This window comes from Scophthalmus maximus, chromosome 10 (assembly GCF_022379125.1).
Source record: "Scophthalmus maximus strain ysfricsl-2021 chromosome 10, ASM2237912v1, whole genome shotgun sequence".
Lineage (NCBI taxonomy): Eukaryota > Metazoa > Chordata > Actinopteri > Pleuronectiformes > Scophthalmidae > Scophthalmus > Scophthalmus maximus.
In genome coordinates, this window is record NC_061524.1 from 6,389,737 (window position 1) to 6,410,258 (window position 20,522).

At 43.5% G+C, this 20,522-nt stretch overlaps 1 protein-coding gene and 1 long non-coding RNA gene across 4 annotated transcripts in view; one reads left to right on the forward strand and one right to left on the reverse strand.

Moving 5' to 3' along the window:
• The window catches only part of fancl (FA complementation group L), an 18,795-nt gene extending 3,604 nt beyond the window's left edge, over positions 1-15,191 (reverse strand). The window contains exons 1-10 of one of the 2 annotated variants that reach the window (XM_035605702.2): positions 14,820-15,182; positions 14,211-14,269; positions 13,417-13,477; positions 12,805-12,861; positions 12,365-12,462; positions 6,826-6,922; positions 5,256-5,324; positions 2,587-2,737; positions 2,284-2,367; positions 838-883 (exon numbers count right to left, since the gene is read on the reverse strand). In XM_035605702.2, the coding sequence (XP_035461595.1) occupies positions 838-883; positions 2,284-2,367; positions 2,587-2,737; positions 5,256-5,324; positions 6,826-6,922; positions 12,365-12,462; positions 12,805-12,861; positions 13,417-13,477; positions 14,211-14,269; positions 14,820-14,906 (809 nt within the window). In that variant the 5' untranslated portion in view covers positions 14,907-15,182. The other variant, XM_035605701.2, reaches the window with a different exon arrangement.
• LOC124850733 overlaps positions 15,139-20,522 on the forward strand; it is a 133,554-nt gene continuing 128,170 nt past the window's right edge. For both annotated transcript variants that reach the window (XR_007031535.1, XR_007031534.1), the window contains exons 1-2: positions 15,139-15,277; positions 16,200-16,306. This is a non-coding gene — a long non-coding RNA (uncharacterized LOC124850733). The remainder of the gene's footprint in view (positions 15,278-16,199; positions 16,307-20,522) is intronic.

The following is a 20,522-nucleotide window of genomic DNA, read 5'->3' on the forward strand; positions in this document are numbered from 1 at the left end:
GTGACTTTGACACTGTGACTACATCTAAACCCCCCAGGTAGGGCTGGATGATATGTTCATGACATCCTGGGAAAAGACCAAATCACTGAATGTACTGTTGCACAGGGTGTATTTTATTCTCACTAGCTTAGCTGGTGAGTATTTACACCAGCACAGCTGCAAACAGTCTGCAACAAGTGCACTATCTATCAGCACCTCCTGTTTTAGGGACATTTGTGGAAACCACAGTGGCCACATGTTTTAGGGAAATTACGAGGACTTTTTCAAACATATTTGTGTCATGTTTTAAGAGCAACACTATTCAGTGTTTTTGGCTACTTGGGAAAATAACTCTACAGGTTAGAAAATAATGGCTAACATCCAACCTATCCAGCAGGCACAGAGCAACAATAGCATTTCGAGCGAACATATGTTGAAGATTATTTTTGGCCTCCACCAAATTCTTGGAAAAATATCTGACTGAGACTGAACCAATGTAAGTAAATTTGCAGGCCCATAAATCAAAACAGTAAATTGTATTGCAAAAGTCCAGCATTTGAAGTTATACATCTTTAATAACAGTAACCAATGGGCTTAAAGCTGAGTGACCTAGAGAGGTCAGAGTGTGTTAGAAGAAGGACAAACGTGTTGTTGGTTTCGGTCTTTTGGAGGGAACATAGACAATCCGGCAAAAGTCACATAAAATAAACAGATTTACATATTTTTTTATACATAAAACTTGCCAAAATTTTCATGAGTAGAACGCCCGTTAAGAAACTATTTAGTGTTTGTTTGTTCTTCTGGTTTTTTTTTAAACAGATTGACAAGTAAAAGCCTTGTTGATGCAGAGGACCTTACCACAAGTGCATGTTGGCGTTGAGTTTATTCCTCAGCGGAGTCACAACTGCAGCAACAGAGAGGGGAGGGAAAAAAAGGTACTGGGTGTAAATTGATAAGTTTTCTCGCCACATTCCAAACAGCTGCAGATACACGAGTGTACACAATATACAAGCCCTCATAAAATTCGACCGTCTGAGAGACACATCCTCTGCATAGCCTCAAACGCTGTTTTTCACCTCAGCCTGCGCTGTCACCAGTGTCCGATACGGACCATCACTGCTTGCCCTGTTCCGCAGGGGAACTTTGTCTCTGTACTCATCACCTTCACTACTTGTTATTCCTACATGCAAAAAGCAATATTTCTGTGCGACCCCTCGTATTTGAGGGTCGCCGCCTGCCTGCCATCTTGGCTGAGGTGTGTACGTGTTTAATATGTTTTGAGTTGCATTGCTAGGCAACAGGCTACGGAGCCGCGCGACCTTGAGTTTACAGAAACAATGGCCGACAATTGACGGGGACTTAAATAGAAACGCGAAGCTCGGCCGGTCGGCGCGGCGGGAATGGAAATGTGGCACATTCCGGGAAGCGAGTCCTGTGACACGACGACAGACAACAATCAACACAACAAGCCTGGCTGAAGTCGAGACACTGCGGAGATCTGGGGGAAAAAAGAAAGAGAGGTGCCATTGCTTTTTCATTCACGCCTCATGGCTTCTCACTGACCTGATCTAAATTCAGCTGATGACTTGATCAACAATAAATTCATGTATAACTATTCTGATGTATCATTTACCAATTCAAAGAAAACACAGCAGTTTTCTCTTTTAACAATGTAAATACTTATTTTGGGAGATTTAGTCAAATAAAGAAAAGAATTTGACTATACGATTGATTATAAAATAGTCAAGGCGTTAATTAGTTTGATTAAATAACATTAAATTCACAATGCAGCTTCACAAGGGCAGTAGAGTTTTAAGTTTCTGTCACACCGGCGTAATATGATGAGAACTTAACAGAATTAACCACAAACAATCTGTGGAGGTATTTCTGAGGTTTGCTGCTTCTGCATCGAGTTCAATATTGGTGATAAGATTTGCGTCTCTTACCATTTTAAAACTGTCCTGACGGTAAGGATATGATTCCCAGCGGTTATGGAGGGGAAAGGGGCATGTCACCCTCACTTTTTATTAAAAAAAAATTCCACTCTTATCACCCTATTTTTACGGTTTCAAGTTAAATCTCTCTAATACGTTATCCTGCGACTGTCCAGCTGCCCAAACTCAATGTTCACATAGTTTTATAGATACATTTTGTTGTACACCGTCCATCTGTAATTTACACCTGATGAGTGCATTCTAATGAGGAGAGGATTTCAGTTTTAGGTGTGTAACGGAGCAGATATGTTTCTTATGCTCGTGCGCTGCCTGAGAACACACTTTGAAGCGAAACCATGTCGCTACGCACCGTGCTCGGCTCCCAGCAGGCAGCACTCAGGCAGCATCTTGGGGTGTCTGGGATCCACCTCCACTTTAATGGATACGTTGTTTCCTGCAAACACAGACAGGTACAGTATGTAACAGCCTCAATAACATTTTTAAAAAAACCATTAGTATGTGTGTGTAATATTTTTTGCGTTGATCAGTTGCAAGATCAGCGTTTACATGTAAAGTCCAGTAAAACACAGTACATGATACATGGATACACAAAAAATGTCCGGATGACTGGAATTAGCTGTGCTGACATCTGCATGTATGTGTTACACATTACCGATGGCGATCCGCCTCATGGTGTCGGACCGACTGGGTTTTTCTGGCTCCAGAATCCAGGTGTTGCCGTCGACCTCTTCCAGGACGTCCCAGAACTCCGTCAGGGACTCCAAAACCACCAGGAACTGGTCGTGGAGCTGCTGCAGAGTACTCTACCAAAACGAGAGCAGAACAAAAAGAGGGGTTAGTTACAACACTGGAGCATACTTATGTGAATATACAACCCTTTCTTCACTTCTACTGAAGGCTGCAGTGTCCTGCTAATGTCTTTTCTAGCTGCTCTGGCTCTGTCCAAGGTTTACAAATATGCTTACCAACACCTAAAAAGATAATTTATGAATGCTTTGTATCATGGATAAGCAACCTGCACACAAACCATATACTGTAATGTGATAATGACAGTTTGGGCTTCAAAGGGGAGCTGGCCAACAGTTGTCTGTTATTCTGCCATTTTAAGGACTACACAATGAATCCATCCATTTATTATTCCAGAGAAGAATCTTCAGATTGATTGTAGCCCTGCAGTTAATAAACTAGTAAATTGTGAGTGCGCTCATCAGAACTGTTTAACTTCTTTAATACTTGTAATGCAAAGAGTTTATTCCTTAATAGAACAAGGGGCTTCTACTGTCTTATCTGAGGCAAGTGAGTGAGCAGAAAGTGCGGATCGACCAGTTGGTTAAAAGTGAAACAACTTAATGTGCACACGCTCACGTACGTACGCACACCTAGCGAAGAGAAAGGGAGGTTGATGGAGGTGTGGGAGAGCGGTGCAGACGGAATGAGAAGGGAAAAAACTTGGGGGGGTGAAAAAAATGAACCAAAAATTATGGGTCATTGTGCCAGCACAGTGCACACAATTAAGCATCGTCCAGGTGCCGAGAGCCTCAGCAATTACAGCCCAATTAATGCCAGTGGCATGATTACGGTTACGGCTAAGGATAAGTGTGCTTAGGCCCAGTTCAGAAAGAAAAAAGGAGGAGGAGGAAAAAAAGGAAGAAGAGCTGGTAATTGAGAGAAGAACACGGTTGACTGTATGAGGCTGTAAGAAAGTAGGAAAGACACCGAATCTGAGCTGAGATTTGCTCCTTAGCTGTTTCAATCAGTCCTCTTTATCTATTTATGATATCTCTGACTGACCTCAATTTAGCTCTTGTAAGCAGTCGGGCTGAAAGACTCCGCTCCTCTTAACATGGATGCGATTAAACTTTATCTTTGCTTTTTTAAAACCTGTTTTCAATAAATCGTTCTTGCTGAGCCTCGCAGCCTGCTCACAAACACAAGATGCATGTGATGAGTCCATGTGTCATCTTGACTTGGCTGTTAAGGGTCACCACCTACATGTGTTGGCTGTAGATCAGACAAATATGAATATTAAATAAAATGATCGGAAGAAACATCCTTATCTAGAATGACAAAATCATTCTCTTAGCTTGAGCTTCAACACTCACACGTCCCCACTCAAAATCCCTCAGTATCTAAATACATACAGCTTTAGGTTGTTCGTACACTCTGAAGGCACAAAGGATGCAAATTACACACACACACACACACACAGAGGTTTATTTTTCTTCCTATTCTAGTTCTCGGAACTGCACAGAGTGGCACGTCTTGGCCCTGCAACAGAGCAAGCAATAATTACTCATTCAAATGAACATGTCAGGACTGACGACAGACAAGCCCTTCCCCCCTCCACACGCAGAAACACACACCCTTCACACTTCAGACAAAACCACACTTGGCGCGCGCACACACACACGTATACACACACACACACACACTTCATGTCGCAGTGTGGGAGAGATCCATCAACAGCACAGCAGGCAGACAGGCTCCATACGGTAGCGCTGTTCTAAGCTGGTCCTCACTGTACGCCTGCCATGTATCAGCAACACACACGCGCACACGCGCACGCACACACGCACACGCACACACACACACACACACACACACACACACACACACACAGAAATGCAAAGCTCAGATATGGAGCGGTAGTTTTTATGATTGACAAAGCGACTGTGACTGTAAAAAAAAAAGCACAAGACATCTATGTATGTGTGTGTGTGCGTGTGCGTGTGTGCGTGCGTGTGTGTGTGCGTGCGTGCATGTGACAGTGAGCAAGTGACACACTTGGAGGCAGTGGCAGAGATGAAAATCAGAGTTGGAGTGAAAGAGCAAAGCAAAAAGCAAGATGGCAAACAAAAATAACAAGGAGGGGGGGGAAAGGAAAAAAAACATGCGACAGAGCCCTTAGCTGTTTTTTACAACAAAGCCCTTTATTGCCTGTTAAAGTGGACTGTTGGGGCTGAGAGAAAATACATTCTTAATGCAGCAGGTGGAAAGGGGAGCGGTGGATGACTCGAGCGTGTTTGTGTGGCGCTCAATTTTAGTTTTAGTCTCAAATGGCAGCAGAAGGTCTCGCTACAAAACACCGAATGGAAACATCACCCTGTCCACATGGGAGGCTCTGATGATGCACAGACAATAACCCAAAAATATTTGATCTATCACTATTATTACTGAAATGTATATTACTTTGTGTTTTGAACTCCTTCGAAACAGCCTATTTGATATAGTTTGCATGCAGCCTGGAGAAGTGACAGAAGAAGACCCGTTTCAGTTGACAGTGGTAAAAATCACTCTGTCACGTACGGTTTCTTCACGTACCTGTGGTGTCCATGTTGTAGCCAGAGGGAGTGGCAGGTCGGCTGAGCATTCGGGCGCCTCCGCAGGGTGCTGTGGGTGCAGAAGTTAGGACAGGTATGCACCTTAAATCAAGGCGAACACAAAAATGATTGATCCTCTCAATCCCTGTTTCACCAAGTTGGTACTTTTCCTCCTTGCACAAGCCCCCTCAAATTTTAAGATCACAGAGGCCCTGATCTTTCAGTTAAAGAATTTTCTTCAACTTGCCAGTAAATTTTAATTTTGTACCAGAGTGAAAGGAATGATGACTAGGCTTAGAACCCATGTAAATAGACCACCTTAAGTCTCAATGTGAACTCGCATGTAATTTGCATTTATCTTTAACAGGGTTATATAAGAAAAGAAAAAACAACTGTGTTGTCATTCACGAATTATTCACGTCTTTTTCTCCCCACTCCTGTTAATGCCTACTGTTCCTTGTAGGCTTTTAACATGAAACAGGCAGGAAGTTGTTTTTTTTAAGGAAAAAAGCAGAGTAGATGCCATAGCAACGTACATGATGAACAGACCAGCTAAGCTCCTTGTCTTCACTCGCTCGTTCTATTAACTGATCTTCATTTGTTGGGGCTCTTTAGTTATCACTCACTCACTCCATTTGAATATCATCTCATTTCAGATAACCCCAGCGTCTTTGCTGTTCAGTCGAAAAGTTCATTAGAAGTCTTAGACAAGAGGCTTGTTCAGGACATCACGAGCCAGATTCCCCGTCTCCTTTCACCTTCAGCATCCCACTCCTGCTCGTCCTCTCCCCCCGTGCTCTTCCTTCCTCCCTCCCCTGCCAGCCGAGCCTCCGTGTGTCCGTGCCAGTGCTGCCTCCTCCCCTGGCTGTGCCTGGTGAGGGATGACCTGGCGCTGGATCTGATGGGAGCAGCTGGAAACGCGGGGACGACTCCAAGCTATTTTTTACCCGGTGCCAGAGGTGTGAAGAGGGCCAGGTGGGCAGGTGGGCACAGAGTGGGGTCCCGCTACCCTTCCTTGTCCACAGTGGATGTCATCCGGGCTTCGCACCACCTCACCGTGCCACCCACTCACTATTCACTAGATTGTGCAACACCCCGGTGAGATGCTACCAGCTGCTAGACACTCGATTCTGACTCACATTTCAAGAAAAGAGTTTCGAAGGTGGGAGTGAGACGCACATTTTTTGTTGTACAATAGTCAAATTTAACTAGTACGTTAAATGCTTTCACCTCTGTGCTTTTCATTGCAAATGTTCTTACACTTTCACAGTGACAACATCTCCGGCTTCCAGGCACATTCGCAAACGTGACCATGATACAACATGTGATCTTGTCCACGGAATTGAGGTGTTTTATCTGTGCTGCAGCATAGTCACATTGAGTTTATCGTGTCTTTCCACACCTTCTACAGTGACCTAGATTTAAGGGTGCAGATGTAAATCAACTATTTTCTATCAGCAGACTGAAAATCCAAAATATGTTCGGTAAAGTGTCAATTTGGATGGGCTGTTTAGGTCAGATAGAGTATCCCACTTGATGAGGAGTAATTGTGAAACCAGTTCAGTTCTTACCTTAGACTTGAGTTTAATAGTGAGAATGTGCTGCCGTCCAGAGGAGTCCTCCGCCTTCAGTCTCAATGTTCGTAATTCTGTGTCTATGAAAAGCAGCCTGAAGATGGACAAACACACACACACACACACACACACACACATTATAGATACACAATAAATCAGAGCGGGCTGCACACGAAACTGTACACTGACAACAGCCATCATCCATCATTAATCAGCGCAGCAGAGAGCCATATTGAGATATCAACTCTGCCTTCAGATTTATTACTTTGGGTATGAAACGCGGTGACATCAGGTTACATCCAATCACACCCAAATCCAGCAAAAACATAACGACAGGCTTCTCTACCTCTGAATTCTAAATTTGTCTTTTTCTCCAGCGAGTGCTTTTGTTTTACGATTTAATGGCGGAATATAACGAACCAAATCATGTCTAGGCAGAGAGCATTTCACGCTGAGTCACCAGAAAGACAGTGGATTTTATGCTTTCTAATAAAACTGTTAGGAAACACACACCGACTCTATGTACACTCCGTTAATTGCGCAATAGATTGAAATCCGAGGGCTCTTTCGCCTGCACATCACCGCACTGATGGAAAAGACCTGGAGTCAAGCTCATATCATGATAATATCAATACAAATTTTATGGCACAATAAAATGAGGCTGCAATTATGCGCTAATCTACATAGAAAGTATAACAGAGTTATATTTAATAGAACAAATTCCATTCATATGGCAATTTAAAACTGACAAAATATTACTCTATCCAAATAAATCCTTAACATTTCTGAAACAGTTCCGAAACCCACCATATACCACAAGCGCAAAGGGACACAGTTAGCATTCAGCAGCTCAACAGTCAGATACGTTTTCTTAGGGGTTGTTGGAGACCAAAACAGAGCTAAAAGACCTACATCCATCAGGTTTCAAAGAGACAAAACTAAAAAAAAGAGGAATTCTTCCGCTTCTAATCTGTGTCTGATGCATGTCTATGTATCACTACTCCACCTCCTCCTGCTATCAGAAGCTGCCAGTCAAAGAAATGTTGAAGACCCCATATGTGGTAAAGGACGGGTCACATGGCCGACACCCTGGCCTTGAATACCTTAGAGTGTGAGTGTGAAGAAGGCAAGGCTACTGCAAAGTGGCTTGTGGATGCCTTCGACACTCTCCAGCAGTTGTGTGACCTTCATCTTGCATGTTATAGCGGTCCTTTAAATGTACCCTACTCTTCCATTGTTGTCAAGTCCCGCCAACTCGGCCTATATGATTTGGATATTGAAATCTAAGCACAATGTAGGTAGACATGACATAAGAAGTGCTTAATGATAACAGGTGAAAATGGCGTATTGTAGTTTGGGGGTATTGTTGTGGCTGTCTAGCCTAGGCAAGTATGGCAGAACGTTTGCTTGAAGACACCATGACAGGACCTGACTGGACAACTGACTGCCAACAGGAAGAAACCTCTCAATATCTCTCTGCAACTGTCGATTGAAAAATAACACGACAATGATTTAAGCAGATACAGGAGTGTGATTCACACTCTCATAAAATTGTGACCTTAAGGTAGATCCTCGTCTTCAAGCATGAGTCAACTGGTAAATCAGACCCTCCCCATCCGAAGCTAATTAAAACCTATTGCGGCTGAGGACAAAACACTGATGTGGCCTAAGTATGCTGCAACGCTGCCTTCAGATTCACGGCTGATCAAAGTCCATCTCTGGTCTACTGAGACGTAAAAGATGAAACACTGATCTCAGACAAAGGATTTGAACAATCCTCCAGATTTACAGTACATTATGATGGATGCTCGGTGCTGAGGCTGACATGGCTGTATATCTGCGGAGGATTTATGGAGTGCGGTAGAGAGGAGTGATGTGAGGAGTGTGCTTAAGAATGACACACACACACACACATATATATATACACACTTAGGGAAGTGATGGAATGATGGGAGACAGTGTCCAACTTGCCCAACTTATAAAAGTGTCTGCTCGTTCACACACTTGCAATCAAACGCAGACGAAGGGCAACAGTGTCGAAGTGTCAAATGCACACTAACACCTACACATACAAACACATGACATCATCATAATCGTCGTCATAATCATCATGCCAATCTGACTCGGTGTAGCTTTCCAGCAAGCTGACCTGATAGATACATTTCTGCTACCGTGCTTACTCAGTGTCACCTCCATCACACTCCATCTCTAAAATTATCTTCATATCACACACACTCACTCACTCACTCACTCTCTCTCTCACAGCCTTCCCATATTAAAGGAGGTGTTGATGCTGATCTCAGTGCTACTTACCAAGCCAATAACAGGCAAAAGTAATCTGGTAACAGCTGAGACGTTCTTGAAAAGGCTAGGTTACTTAAAGTGCACAATTACAAAGAGGACGCCCCCAGAAAATGCCAATCATTGCTGACAGCAATAAACCGAAAAATAAGAAGTTGAGCCTTTGAAATATCGCCGGTCAGTCGTGTAGTATGAACTCGCAATGACTGCAAGTTGTGTGTACTGTGAAATGCACAGCAATCCGACAGTGTTGTGTAGTCGGAACTTGGCTGAATGGGCAAACACACAGTACAAGGTTTTCGCAGAATGTGACTAATATGAAAAGTTGGGTCTTGCAGCACTTTAACCAACCCAAATTAAAATAAGAATCTTTTATGTAAAAGTATAATTAGGACTTTCTCCTGAAATGGATGTATCACAATCAGCTTATCTGCAAATATGTTTTGATTCTACACTTGATATAGAAAAAAATGTTGTTGGTTGCTAAATCGTATAAATGTTTAAAGTTTAAATTCAGCCTAAAGATATTGCAGAATTATTCATAGGCCATATTGCCCAGGCCTATTCCAACATGGATATTACAGTTGTAAAACAATAAATGTGCTGAATGTAAGTCATACCAATATTTAAATCTGTATTTGGGAGATGACAACTCAGAGAAGTACTCAGTATCAACCAACTTTCTGTACAAACTGTACTGACAGTGGAAAAAAAGTCATTGGTGCATCACTAACACAAAATTTCCATCTCCTCTCTTCTGGGGTCTTATGCCAGGATAGTGGGGACTAGCTGCCGCCCCTACTTGGCCATGATGGAAACAGCATGACAGTCAGATGTCCTGCTGATAAGACTGATGAGTGCTTCCCATTTGCAACACCACAGCCAAGTGATCTGCTTCCACACGGTGCACACCACGCACATGTGTGCTTACGTGTCCCAGATTTTTTTTTTCTTTCTGCGCTGGCAAAGTGATTCAAGATCAGCGAGATCAACAGATTGCACCTGGTTTCAACGGTAACTCAATAACTTAATATAAGGAAGTCGTATCTTGCATATTGGTGGGGGTGCTTTAATAGCTTCACTCATACTTATTAAACAGAACTCAGCCTCAAAGTTACAATAGTGCAATTTTAAAAGTAAGATTTGGTGTAACCCCAGGGATCAGCCCTTGGCCCTATGCTTTTTTCTATCAATATAATTCCCTTTGGTGACTTCATTTATAAACACTGTGGCAATTATCATTGCTATGCTCATGAAACTGTCACTGTATAATCTATTAAATGCTGAAAAACGTATTTGTTAGACAAGCCAATAAGGGCATTTATTTGAAAATTTAAGGGTTAACATGATAGCTGTAAATTTCTTTTGGAAACTCGCCGTCAAAGACCTTGGAGTAATTTTTGATACTTGTCTGACATTCAAGTCTCTTAACAAGGTAATTACCAAGATAGCATTTTTACAAGTAAGTAATATTGCTAAAATGTGATGCAAGGTGATTCTTCACTTTAAATAACTTTGATGGACTGATTGATAGAATGTGATAAAGAAGAGACGATGTCCTGTGCATGCCCGGAGAGGCTGTGAACATGGAGTGCTGGCCCGTAATGAGCCCAGGTGGTTTCTGGGCCACGTTTTTGGGGGCCCCCCCAAGTGATGGTGGCTGACCTACTTGACCTCATTTTCCATTAATTAACACACGGTACGCCGTCTCCAGCCAATTAAGATGACCATGCTCTCAAATGCAGAAATGGAGACGGGAGAGAAAGCGCGAGAAAACGACTCACTTACCTGGCCCAATCAGCAGACAGCATTACAGCTGGAAACCTCTGGTGGCTATTAACACGGCCCATACAAATTAAGACGCCGAGCGAAACTCGAGTGCTTTGGTGATTGAGGTTCACAGTGTATAATGTCTGCTAACCGTAACATGACACTGAAAATGATGTTGGTCTCATTTTCCAGCATAAAGCATACCTCCACCTCCCCTTCTCCTATTAAAACCTGAGACTCTTCAATTAGGGCCATTTGCATTTCGCTAATATCATAATTGTAGCCACGGTCATTAATAGGAAAGTGGAAAATGAGTGTCGTAGTCGAGGCTTAATCCAAGCAGGGGGAGAACGCACGTCTTCCCGCTAACCACCCCCAACCCCTCCTCCCTCACTCCTGATGAGTGGAGACAACGGCATTAGCTGGGCCCGTCGCCGCACGTGGCCCGAGAGTTATTAAATGGGACCTGGATTTAACTATAACTCAATAACTAAAAATAAGGAAGTCACTAAGAGCCATTTGTTACTGGGTAGCTCTGGTGATGCAGCCTCCTCAATCAGTTTAGAGTGCCGGGAAGAAAAAAAAAATCAAGGGATGCTCCATATATCCTTTTAAAACAGAGGAGTTTTCTCGCCGTATAGACACCTCCGTTTGTTAACTTACCTCTGGGGAAAATGGGCAAAAATAAATAATAAGAGAAATATCATCTATAGGTGACCATTTCAGCAATAACTACTCCTTGTCTCTAGTTTAAGAGTTGCGTACAAGTCCCTATTTCTTTTTTTTGCACAAGTTCTAGAGGGTAGAGGCTACAGCTGCTTGTAAAGCTTGAACAGAGACAAGGAAGAACATCATGAAATACGCGCCATCTGCAAAGTATGTGCGCAGCCAGATTACTATACTAGTACATATATATTAGTCTCCTCGCATCATGTAAGTGAGGAAGGGGAACGCCGGGAGCCACTTTAAACAACTGTTTTTCGCATTTTGTGGCAATTCATTCATTAGCATTGCTGCGGTAAAATCTTATGATAGTTACATTTTCACGTTTTAGGACAACTGTGAAAAAAACTGATGGCTTACCAGTAGATTCAATATTTCTTGCCAGGACTGCAACCAACATGCTTCACTCACATTCCAGCAAAGTAGAAACCTGAAATCTTTCTGGGGTTTTTTTTGTGTTGTTTGATTTTAGCTGCTTTTGTAAAGCGTCTTTGAGCATCTTGAAAAGCGCTTTGTAAATCTGATGTATTATTATTATTATCATCATCCGAGATTTTTAGCACCTCTGAAATTTAAAATAATTTAATTCTCTCTCTCTCACTCTCTCTCTCTCTCTCACAGTGACAAGTGTAGCCCGCAAACATCAAACGTGGTGGTCAGGGCTAACTTTCCAAGCGTTGGACAAAGTTGGTAGCTGATGATTGTTTAAATCTGGTGTTATTGCTCCTCGAGGCCCACTTACTTGTTCCACCCGAGGGTCTCCATCTCCGCGATGAGCTGCGAGTAATACTGCGGAGGTGGGATGGAGCTGCACTCAGGGCGGCTCTTCAGACCCACTTCCTGCAACAACACAGAGAGCGCTACTTATTTCAGTCCAGTCCAGATTACTATGCACATCATTGCACAACTTAACCACCGTGCACCATCATCTTTCTGCTAAAGGCAAACAAGATGAATACAGCGAAACAGACTCAGGGCCAATAAGCCGTACGCCTTTGTTATGTGGCAAGCACATAGGCCGCTATACACTTTTCAATAATCTATTAACAATATACGCATTATCATGTGTGCCTCGCCATCAAGGCTATTGATCATGCCTGAAGGTTCCCCTGTACTTTCTGGTCTTAATGCAACAATGTCAAGGTGAACGTGTTAATCACAGCGTGTCCCTCTCCTCCTCACCAAGACCGTCTTCAGCTCCAGCAAGAAAGTGACAAGATCGGCCGACTGCTGCAGCCTCTGTGAAGAAGTGGGAGAAAAAGAGAAAAAAAGGCATCCTTGAGTGTGAGGATAATGAAGTGACAGTGTCTACTTTTTTTTTTCCTTCCTCTAGCCAGCCATTCAAATCAAACACAGCATTTGTGATTAATGGGGGCTGCCACCAACTTTAATAATTAATGATAGCTTAAAGGCTGTGAAAATAATGAACTTTGCAGCCCAGGGTGAAATATCAATCTCATCCAAATAACCCTGAGGGGCCACATAACAAATAGGGACATTTTCCAGGCGATGTTAATTAAACAGTGAAAAATATTTTTCTCCGCTCCTGAGTCAGGCAAGCCTAACGGGTGACAGAGAGCGCGGAGAAAACGACGTCTGGCACGCCGCCGCGAAAAAACAAAGGAGCCAAAATAAAAAAAAAATGACATGACAAATAAACAAATAAATAAACGGGAACGCGGGAACGATCAACATTCAATCAAAGCTGGCTGACACGAAAAATGTTATGACGCAACAAGCAAAAGGGGAACACGACACTGGAGTTTGGTTGCCGGGCCCGTGTGGAGAACCTACCTGCTTCACTATGTGCTCATATCCACGCAACAGGTGTTTTAACAGCCAGCAGCACTGCAGCCTACAATACAAAGTTATGAACAGTTACAACAACAATTCTATTATTGATTGAATAAATATAATGAACTAATATAAGACTTTCTTAACAATGTAACATCATAATATGCATTGTTTCCCCTAGGTTTACTGGTTTGGGGGGGGGGGCGGTTAGTACTCGTTAGGGTCAGGTTTCCCCAATCACGTTTCATCTACAATCTTTTATACAGGAATTAGGAATAAGGTACGTATGGAGGTGACTATAAATGTCTTGCAAGGTGCTGCAGTGGTTAGCACTTTGGCCTCACAGCAAGAAGGTTCTGGGTTTGAGTCCTTTCTGTGTGGAGTTTGCATGTTCTCCCCGTGTATGCGTGGGTTCTCTCCGGGCTCTCCCGCTTCCTCCCACAGTCCAAAGACATGCAGAATGGGGTCAGGTTCACTGGAGACTCTAAATTGACCGTAGGTGTGAATGTGAGAGTGAATGGTTGTCCGTCTCTGTATGTGGCCCTGCGATAGGCTGGCGACCTGTCCAGGGTGAACCCCGCCTCTCGCCCAATGTCAGCTGGGATTGGCTCCAGCCCCCCCTGTGACCCTTAAATGGATAAAGCGATGGATTAATTTACTTTTCAGGGGGGGGGGGGGGGGCGGGGTCTCCCATTTGAGGGGCGGGGCACCCAATCAGTTCAATTGGTAGGGGAAACACTGATACCTGTGGGACAGTTCTGCAAAAAGAGAAAGGGTGAGACGGTGTTTCCTACTTTGCCCGTTTGAGCTGACGATCTGGTGGCAGCAGGATTCTCAGTCTGAAGTCTCGTTCCTACGAAAAACAACACAAGTGGAAGTAGACAAATGACAAAAAGCTGTCTTATGATATAAATAGCACGATGCAATGTTTAGAAACTTACTGCATTGATTAGTAAGTTAGTTACAAATAAAACTGACTTGACCAATGAGGATGGCGCCGAACTCAATTTAGAAATTAGACAATATGAAGTTAATTTGCATACTGGACGAGGCACAGTCAGGGTTGAACTTAACTTTAGCTCAATTCTGAATCACATCGGTCAACTGTAGAGTTCGGCACGAAGCAGGTAGTTACTATTCTTCTTCTTAATACAGTATCGACCGTTTCCTGCCACTGCAACTAACTACTTCAAACACGGATATACTCTGACTGGTGATGTGTTCAAGTGTCTGAAATATATATTTTTTCTTTAGAACACGCCGAATGTTTACGAGCAATCCCTCGACATGATTGACACGTCTGAAGTGAATCTGCCCACATCTTTAGATTTGGCCTCTTTCAATGCTGTCGAAAGAAAAGAAAAGAAAAGACGCACACCACAAGTTCTTTAACTCAAAGTTACCTGGACGGTGACAAACCCGTCGTAGACAGTTCGCTCGGCGTTGAGCGGTAAAAGTAACGGGTTGTCTTTAACCAGCGAACTGTCCATCGGTGAAACTTCCAGTCACAGGTTACACCGGTGAGGGGGGCGGAGGCGGGCGGAGGCGGGCGGGCGGTGCTTCCTTAGCTAACGCTAGCAAGCCTCACGCGATAGCGGCGACCTAACGACTTTGAAACAACTCGTTCGCGCGCGAGCAAACGCGCGCGCTGAGATAATTCACGCGAGTAGGTGGATAAACAACTCAAACGGATAAGATGTCTCTGTGGTTTTCCGCTAGCATTAGCATAGTGGTTAGAAAAGTCAACATCCCTCCAGGAAACACACACACACCCCGACGTCACGCAGCTGCCTTCAGCAACAGATGGAAAACGTCGGAATTCCGGATTGCCACAAACACACACACGCACGCGCACAGAGTGGTGAGACGTTTAAATGTCAGCTTGTACAAAAACTTTTTCTACTTTTTTCGGTTTACTGTCTTTGTGGTTGCATATTTATAATTTATTACCGGTAGCTGCAGGGATTGCAAGTGTGTTAATATCTATCTTGCAAAAGTGTTTTTATTGACGTGTCTGCTGTCGAACTCCATTAGCACTTTGAGATTGCTATTAGCAATGAAAAGTGCTCCATAAATGACATTTATTGTTATTATTATTATTAGTATAGTAGCATTCGATCCCAACACAGAAAGTTGTCCAAATAACTTTTTCAATATTTTTCTCCCTGCTTTTCTCTCTGGCTTACATATACTTTATTTCTTCAATTGGACTTTCAATAGTCCCCTACTTGGGTTTACATTACTGCTGTTTTCTTAGGAAGGAGGATTAGAAGAACAAATAATTCTGCTGAGAAAGTAAGCCGTAAAAATTGAGCTAACTACAAGTCTGCAAAAGAATAGAGATAATAATGACACATGGATATAGATTTCAATTCAATTCAATTTCTCACATTTGTCCCACTTCCTCTTCTTTATTTAAAAAAATGTGATATTGTTGACTTCTTTAGTTTGCTTATATACAGACGTGGAGAATCACAATTTCTCATATACCACATGTATTTTGATGTCGTGTTTGCTGTTGGTCTAGACTTTAAATAGACCTTGTTACCCGATCCTATCACATTTCATTTGGACTCTCCTTATAATATGGAACTTCAAAGCTTCAGGACAGTGTTTTGTCAATTGATGGTGATTTTATTTTAGCGGTGGTGATAAAAAAGTTAATTCATGGAAATTGGATGCCAGTAAGATAAGTAGAAACATTGCTTTTGTCTGCATTGTTGCTGTGGTCGTTTATAAAAGCTAATACTATAATCTTGTCCTCCAAATCTTCTCTTCTCCAGATCCTGCAGCAGCAACTGCTCGGTCTAAACAACCTCCAGGCTGCATGAACAGATTTCTTTGGGCCACCTGGGAGCAGAAGAACGAGCCGAACACTTGACATGATATGGTAAATATGGCTAAAACATTTTGCAAATGGTTTTCCTGTTACACATTTAGCCCGCTGAGGAGCAACATTATCTTTCTGACCAGCTGATACATTTAAGTTCAGTGTTCTGTTTCCTTTTATCTCCATTTTGGTCTCCGCCAACTCTTAAAGCAGCAAAATGCTCCACTCTCCCTTGACTCCCACTTAACCCCAGTTTAGACTCCATCTTGAAACAGATCACACATTGTTGGTTCTGATCACAGGACGATTTAGGATTAACCTTTGCTTCATTAATACATCAAGGTGGTTTACAAGAGGGAATGCCTTGTGATTCTGGCTTTTGGTTATTCTCCGTTGCTAACTTAAATCTCAGCCGATGCCCTGCACAAAATTGCCTTCCGCATATGGCAAATGGAACTCTGGAGATGTAGGTAAAAAAATCCTATTTTAATCCAATCACAACATGATTATACAGAAGCGCACACGCCAACAATGGCTACTTGTCTTCCAGTTTCCCTCCTGAGCCCGTATTCACTCGTGCGCGAGAGAGAATAGGAATGTGTGATTATACTGTACGGAGCCGGCGAGGGGAGTGTGTCAAAGCATGCAATGCCACACAGTGTGCCTGGAGAGATTGATGCTTTTGTCATCCACCTGCTTCAAAGCTGTAAAAAAGAAAAAAAAAAGAAGAAAAAAAAAGCCGGCTGATGCAAATGCAGAAAACCTTGCCAGGGCAGACTCACAAACAAAAGAGGGAGAATCTCTCGGCTCCTCTTTGACACGTCTGTTCTGCAGGAATATCTGAGTTCCTCTTGTGAGGCACACTGGGCTCAAATGAATCTGACTCTTGTGTCTGGGAAGTGGGTAAGTGCTGAATGCCCTTCTCTCGTTCTCTGAAGAAAATGGGCAAACAACTGAGGGATATTTTGTTTTTTCTCGGGGACACAATGCATCCTGCACAGAGGCAGTGGGAGAAAGCAGCAGCAGCAGCAGCAGCAGCAGCAGCGGCATCACTCCTCCATCCCTCTTTCTCTCTATGTCTTTCTCTCTGGCTCATGCTCTCGCTCTCGCGTTCTCGTCACAGGGAGCAAATCTGCGGGGCGTGCAGCGCAGCCGGCTCTAACGGCGCTCCGGTTGCAAAAGAAAGGGGGCATCAAAATGTTGCACCGGAGGATGGCAGAGGGGCAGATGCATATAGGCGGTGAGCTCTCTGTCGTCTCTGTCTGCTTCTCTCTCCCCACCCCCCCCCCCCCTCTCTCTCTCTCTCTCTCTGACCGTCCTCCCCTCCGCTGCCTCCAGCGCTGGGCTCCGTCTGAGGGAGGAATGATCTATGGTGCTTTGTTTATCGCTGGCCATGGTCACTTCTCTGGAATGCAATTGGCTGGAACTACACCGTGTGGGTCCTGCACCCTGCGTCTCTCTCTCTCTCTCTCTCTCTCTCTCTCTGTCTTGTTCTTTCTCTCTCTCCCCCCTCTCTCTCTCTCTCTCTCTCTCCCCTCGTCCGCTGTGCCTTTTTATGTCTCTCTCGGTCTTTTCTTCATCTTTTTCTTTTTTCTATTTTTGAGGTGGTGTTCTGCATGTATCTGAATGATAATGAGACATATTGTTGCCTGGACTGGAGATTGATTGAATGGCTTCACGGCAAAAATGTGTTGGGTACATTTAGAAGTTTGTGCATGCCAGGTTATCTTTTGTCCCTCTCCCGAGCACCATTTTGAATATGCACTTAGACTTTTATTTCCCCATTTTTTTTATACAGTTAATCTAAATAATATATTGCATGATTTCTGACTGCGGGGGGAGGATTTGCAGCTTTTCTCATATTTTTTTAGCTCGCCAAATGAATTTCCACAAGTCGGACTTAGGTGTTTTTTAATTAACAAAGCATCTTCTGTTGTATGTTTTTTTTTATGGTAAAACATCTTAAATATGTCACCAAAGTATATCATAAATCGTATGCACACAATCGCAGACTTCTCTGTAAACTAAATGTTGTGGTAGTCTGTCATTGTCTTAGAAGTTGTTCACGAAATAGTGATATTTTCTTTTCTTTTTTTCTTTCTTTCTTTTAGATGAACTAATATTCAATTTCTTCAGCCTTTACTGTACAGATTACTCACATAGTACGTTTCTATTTTTAGGATCAGTTATATACATTAAATCACCACTGATGAACAAATCGAGTGAAGCAGCCACCGACTATGGCGTTTCTTTTTTTATGTGTGTGTGTGTGTGTGTGTGTGTGTGTGTGTGTGTGTGTGTGTGTGTGTGTCGAGATAAGTGGGAGCGTGGTGTGAAGTCTTAGCTGTGGATTACAGACCTTGCTGATCGGCTCGTATCCAGCTTGTCTGACATGAGTTGATGGGATTTTTAGGAAGCGGGTGTCAGTCCTGCAGCCCTGCGGAGGAGACACTAGTGGTACGGGGGGGGGTCACTGTGTGTGTGTGTGTGTGTGTGTGTGGTGAGTGAGTCTGAGCGTTTGTGTGTTTATGTTTGCATTAGAACACAGCAGTCTGTGGCTGAATAGTCGATGCAGGTTGCCAATGTGAGGATTTTTGACATTTTGTTTTAAAGTTTATTTTTCCAGTCTGAATGTTGAAAAAAAAAAGTGTTATTCATGATATGGCAGCAAGATAAGTCTTCAGAGGCCTACAGGAAGATCGGTGCATCGGAGTTTGCTGAGAAAAACCACTGTGTGTGTGTGTGTGTGTGTGTGTGTGTGTGTGTGTGTGTGTGTGTGTGTGTGTGTGTGTGTGTGTGTGTGTGTGTGTGTGTGTGTGTGTGTGTGTGTGCGTGCGTGCGTGCGTGCGTGCGTGCGTGCGTGCGTGCGTGCGTGCGTGCGTGCGTGCGTGCGTGCGTGCGTGCGTGCGTGCGTGCGTGCGTGCGTGCGTGCGTGCGTGCGTGCGTGCGTGCGTGCGTGCGTGCGTGCGTGCGTGCGTGCGTTTATGTGTTCTTTCGCTATGATTACTCCAGACCCTCACTTTGCATTCAGCACTTAATTTTATCAATAGACACCACGGGACTCATCCCGCCCAACTGTATCTCGACATACTCATCCCTTTTGGCTGAGTCTCTGATAACCTTATCTATTGATACTATCTAGATAATTTCTAAGCCAGGGCTCATATCCACGAGGCTCAAACCAAACACGGGGATGTGGATGCAATACATGTCCACTCGAGCTGATTAGTGTGTGAAGTGTGCTTGTTATATCTCCCAACCCCAGCACTTGATTACTGCGGGGCGCTTTGCTATATACCGACGGCTGCGTGCGGAGACGGCGCTGGGATCTGATGCGTCCCGATGATGACTAATGGAAGCTGGGAAATCTCTGCAGCTCCTGTTTTGGAAACACGAAGTTTAAAAGCAGATTGGATGAAAATCAAACCACATGGCGGCCCCAAATAATCTTTGGTGGCGCACGCTGATTCTCAGAATTGCCTTAATAAACTAAATAGCAGTAAACCAACGTGTCCTCCAGTAAACTAATATATTATCCCCCCCAAAAAATCTGCTATCTCATTTAACTTTATTCTCCTCTCCACGCGTCGTTCATCTCTCTTTTTCTCACCCCCTCTAGTACTGGAAAAAAAAAGCTCAAGTAGTGCCAATTGAATATGTTATGCCATATGCTGTGTTATTATTGGACATGCTCCTCCATAATGCATGCATTCCAACAAGAATCCCTCAGTAATCGTGTGACTGAATCTAATGTGAACTTTCGTGTGTGTGTGTGTGTGTGTGTGTGTGTGTGTGTGTGTGTGTGTGGTGGGGGGGGGGGTAGCCTGCTGTGATTCTCCATCTGGCCCGGGCAGTATTGGAATGGACCGTCCTTCTTTACCATGGCCAGAATAAGCTTCACTTTAAAGGATCAATTCTTTTATTATTGAAGTCGGTCTCTGTAGTGCAGCCTAATACATTCTGCATTGATCCCCCCCCCCCCTCCCTCAACATCTTTATTGCCATTCCTTCCAGCCAGGCTCACATTTAAAAGTAAAAGAAAAGAAAAGAAAAAAAGATATGTGCGGCAGAATAAAGATTTTACAAAGTGACTGGAGGACAAATAAGCCTATAAACTCAGGTATTCACATTATAGCGAGAAGGAAAGACACGGGTAGAATAAGCAGTCGCAGTTGCCAGCAGGCATTTTGAATATCATTACCAGCTTTGCGGGGAGAAATTGAAATCATAAGCACAAGGAAAGTACCTGGTAATTAAAACTGTAGCGCTGCGCCAG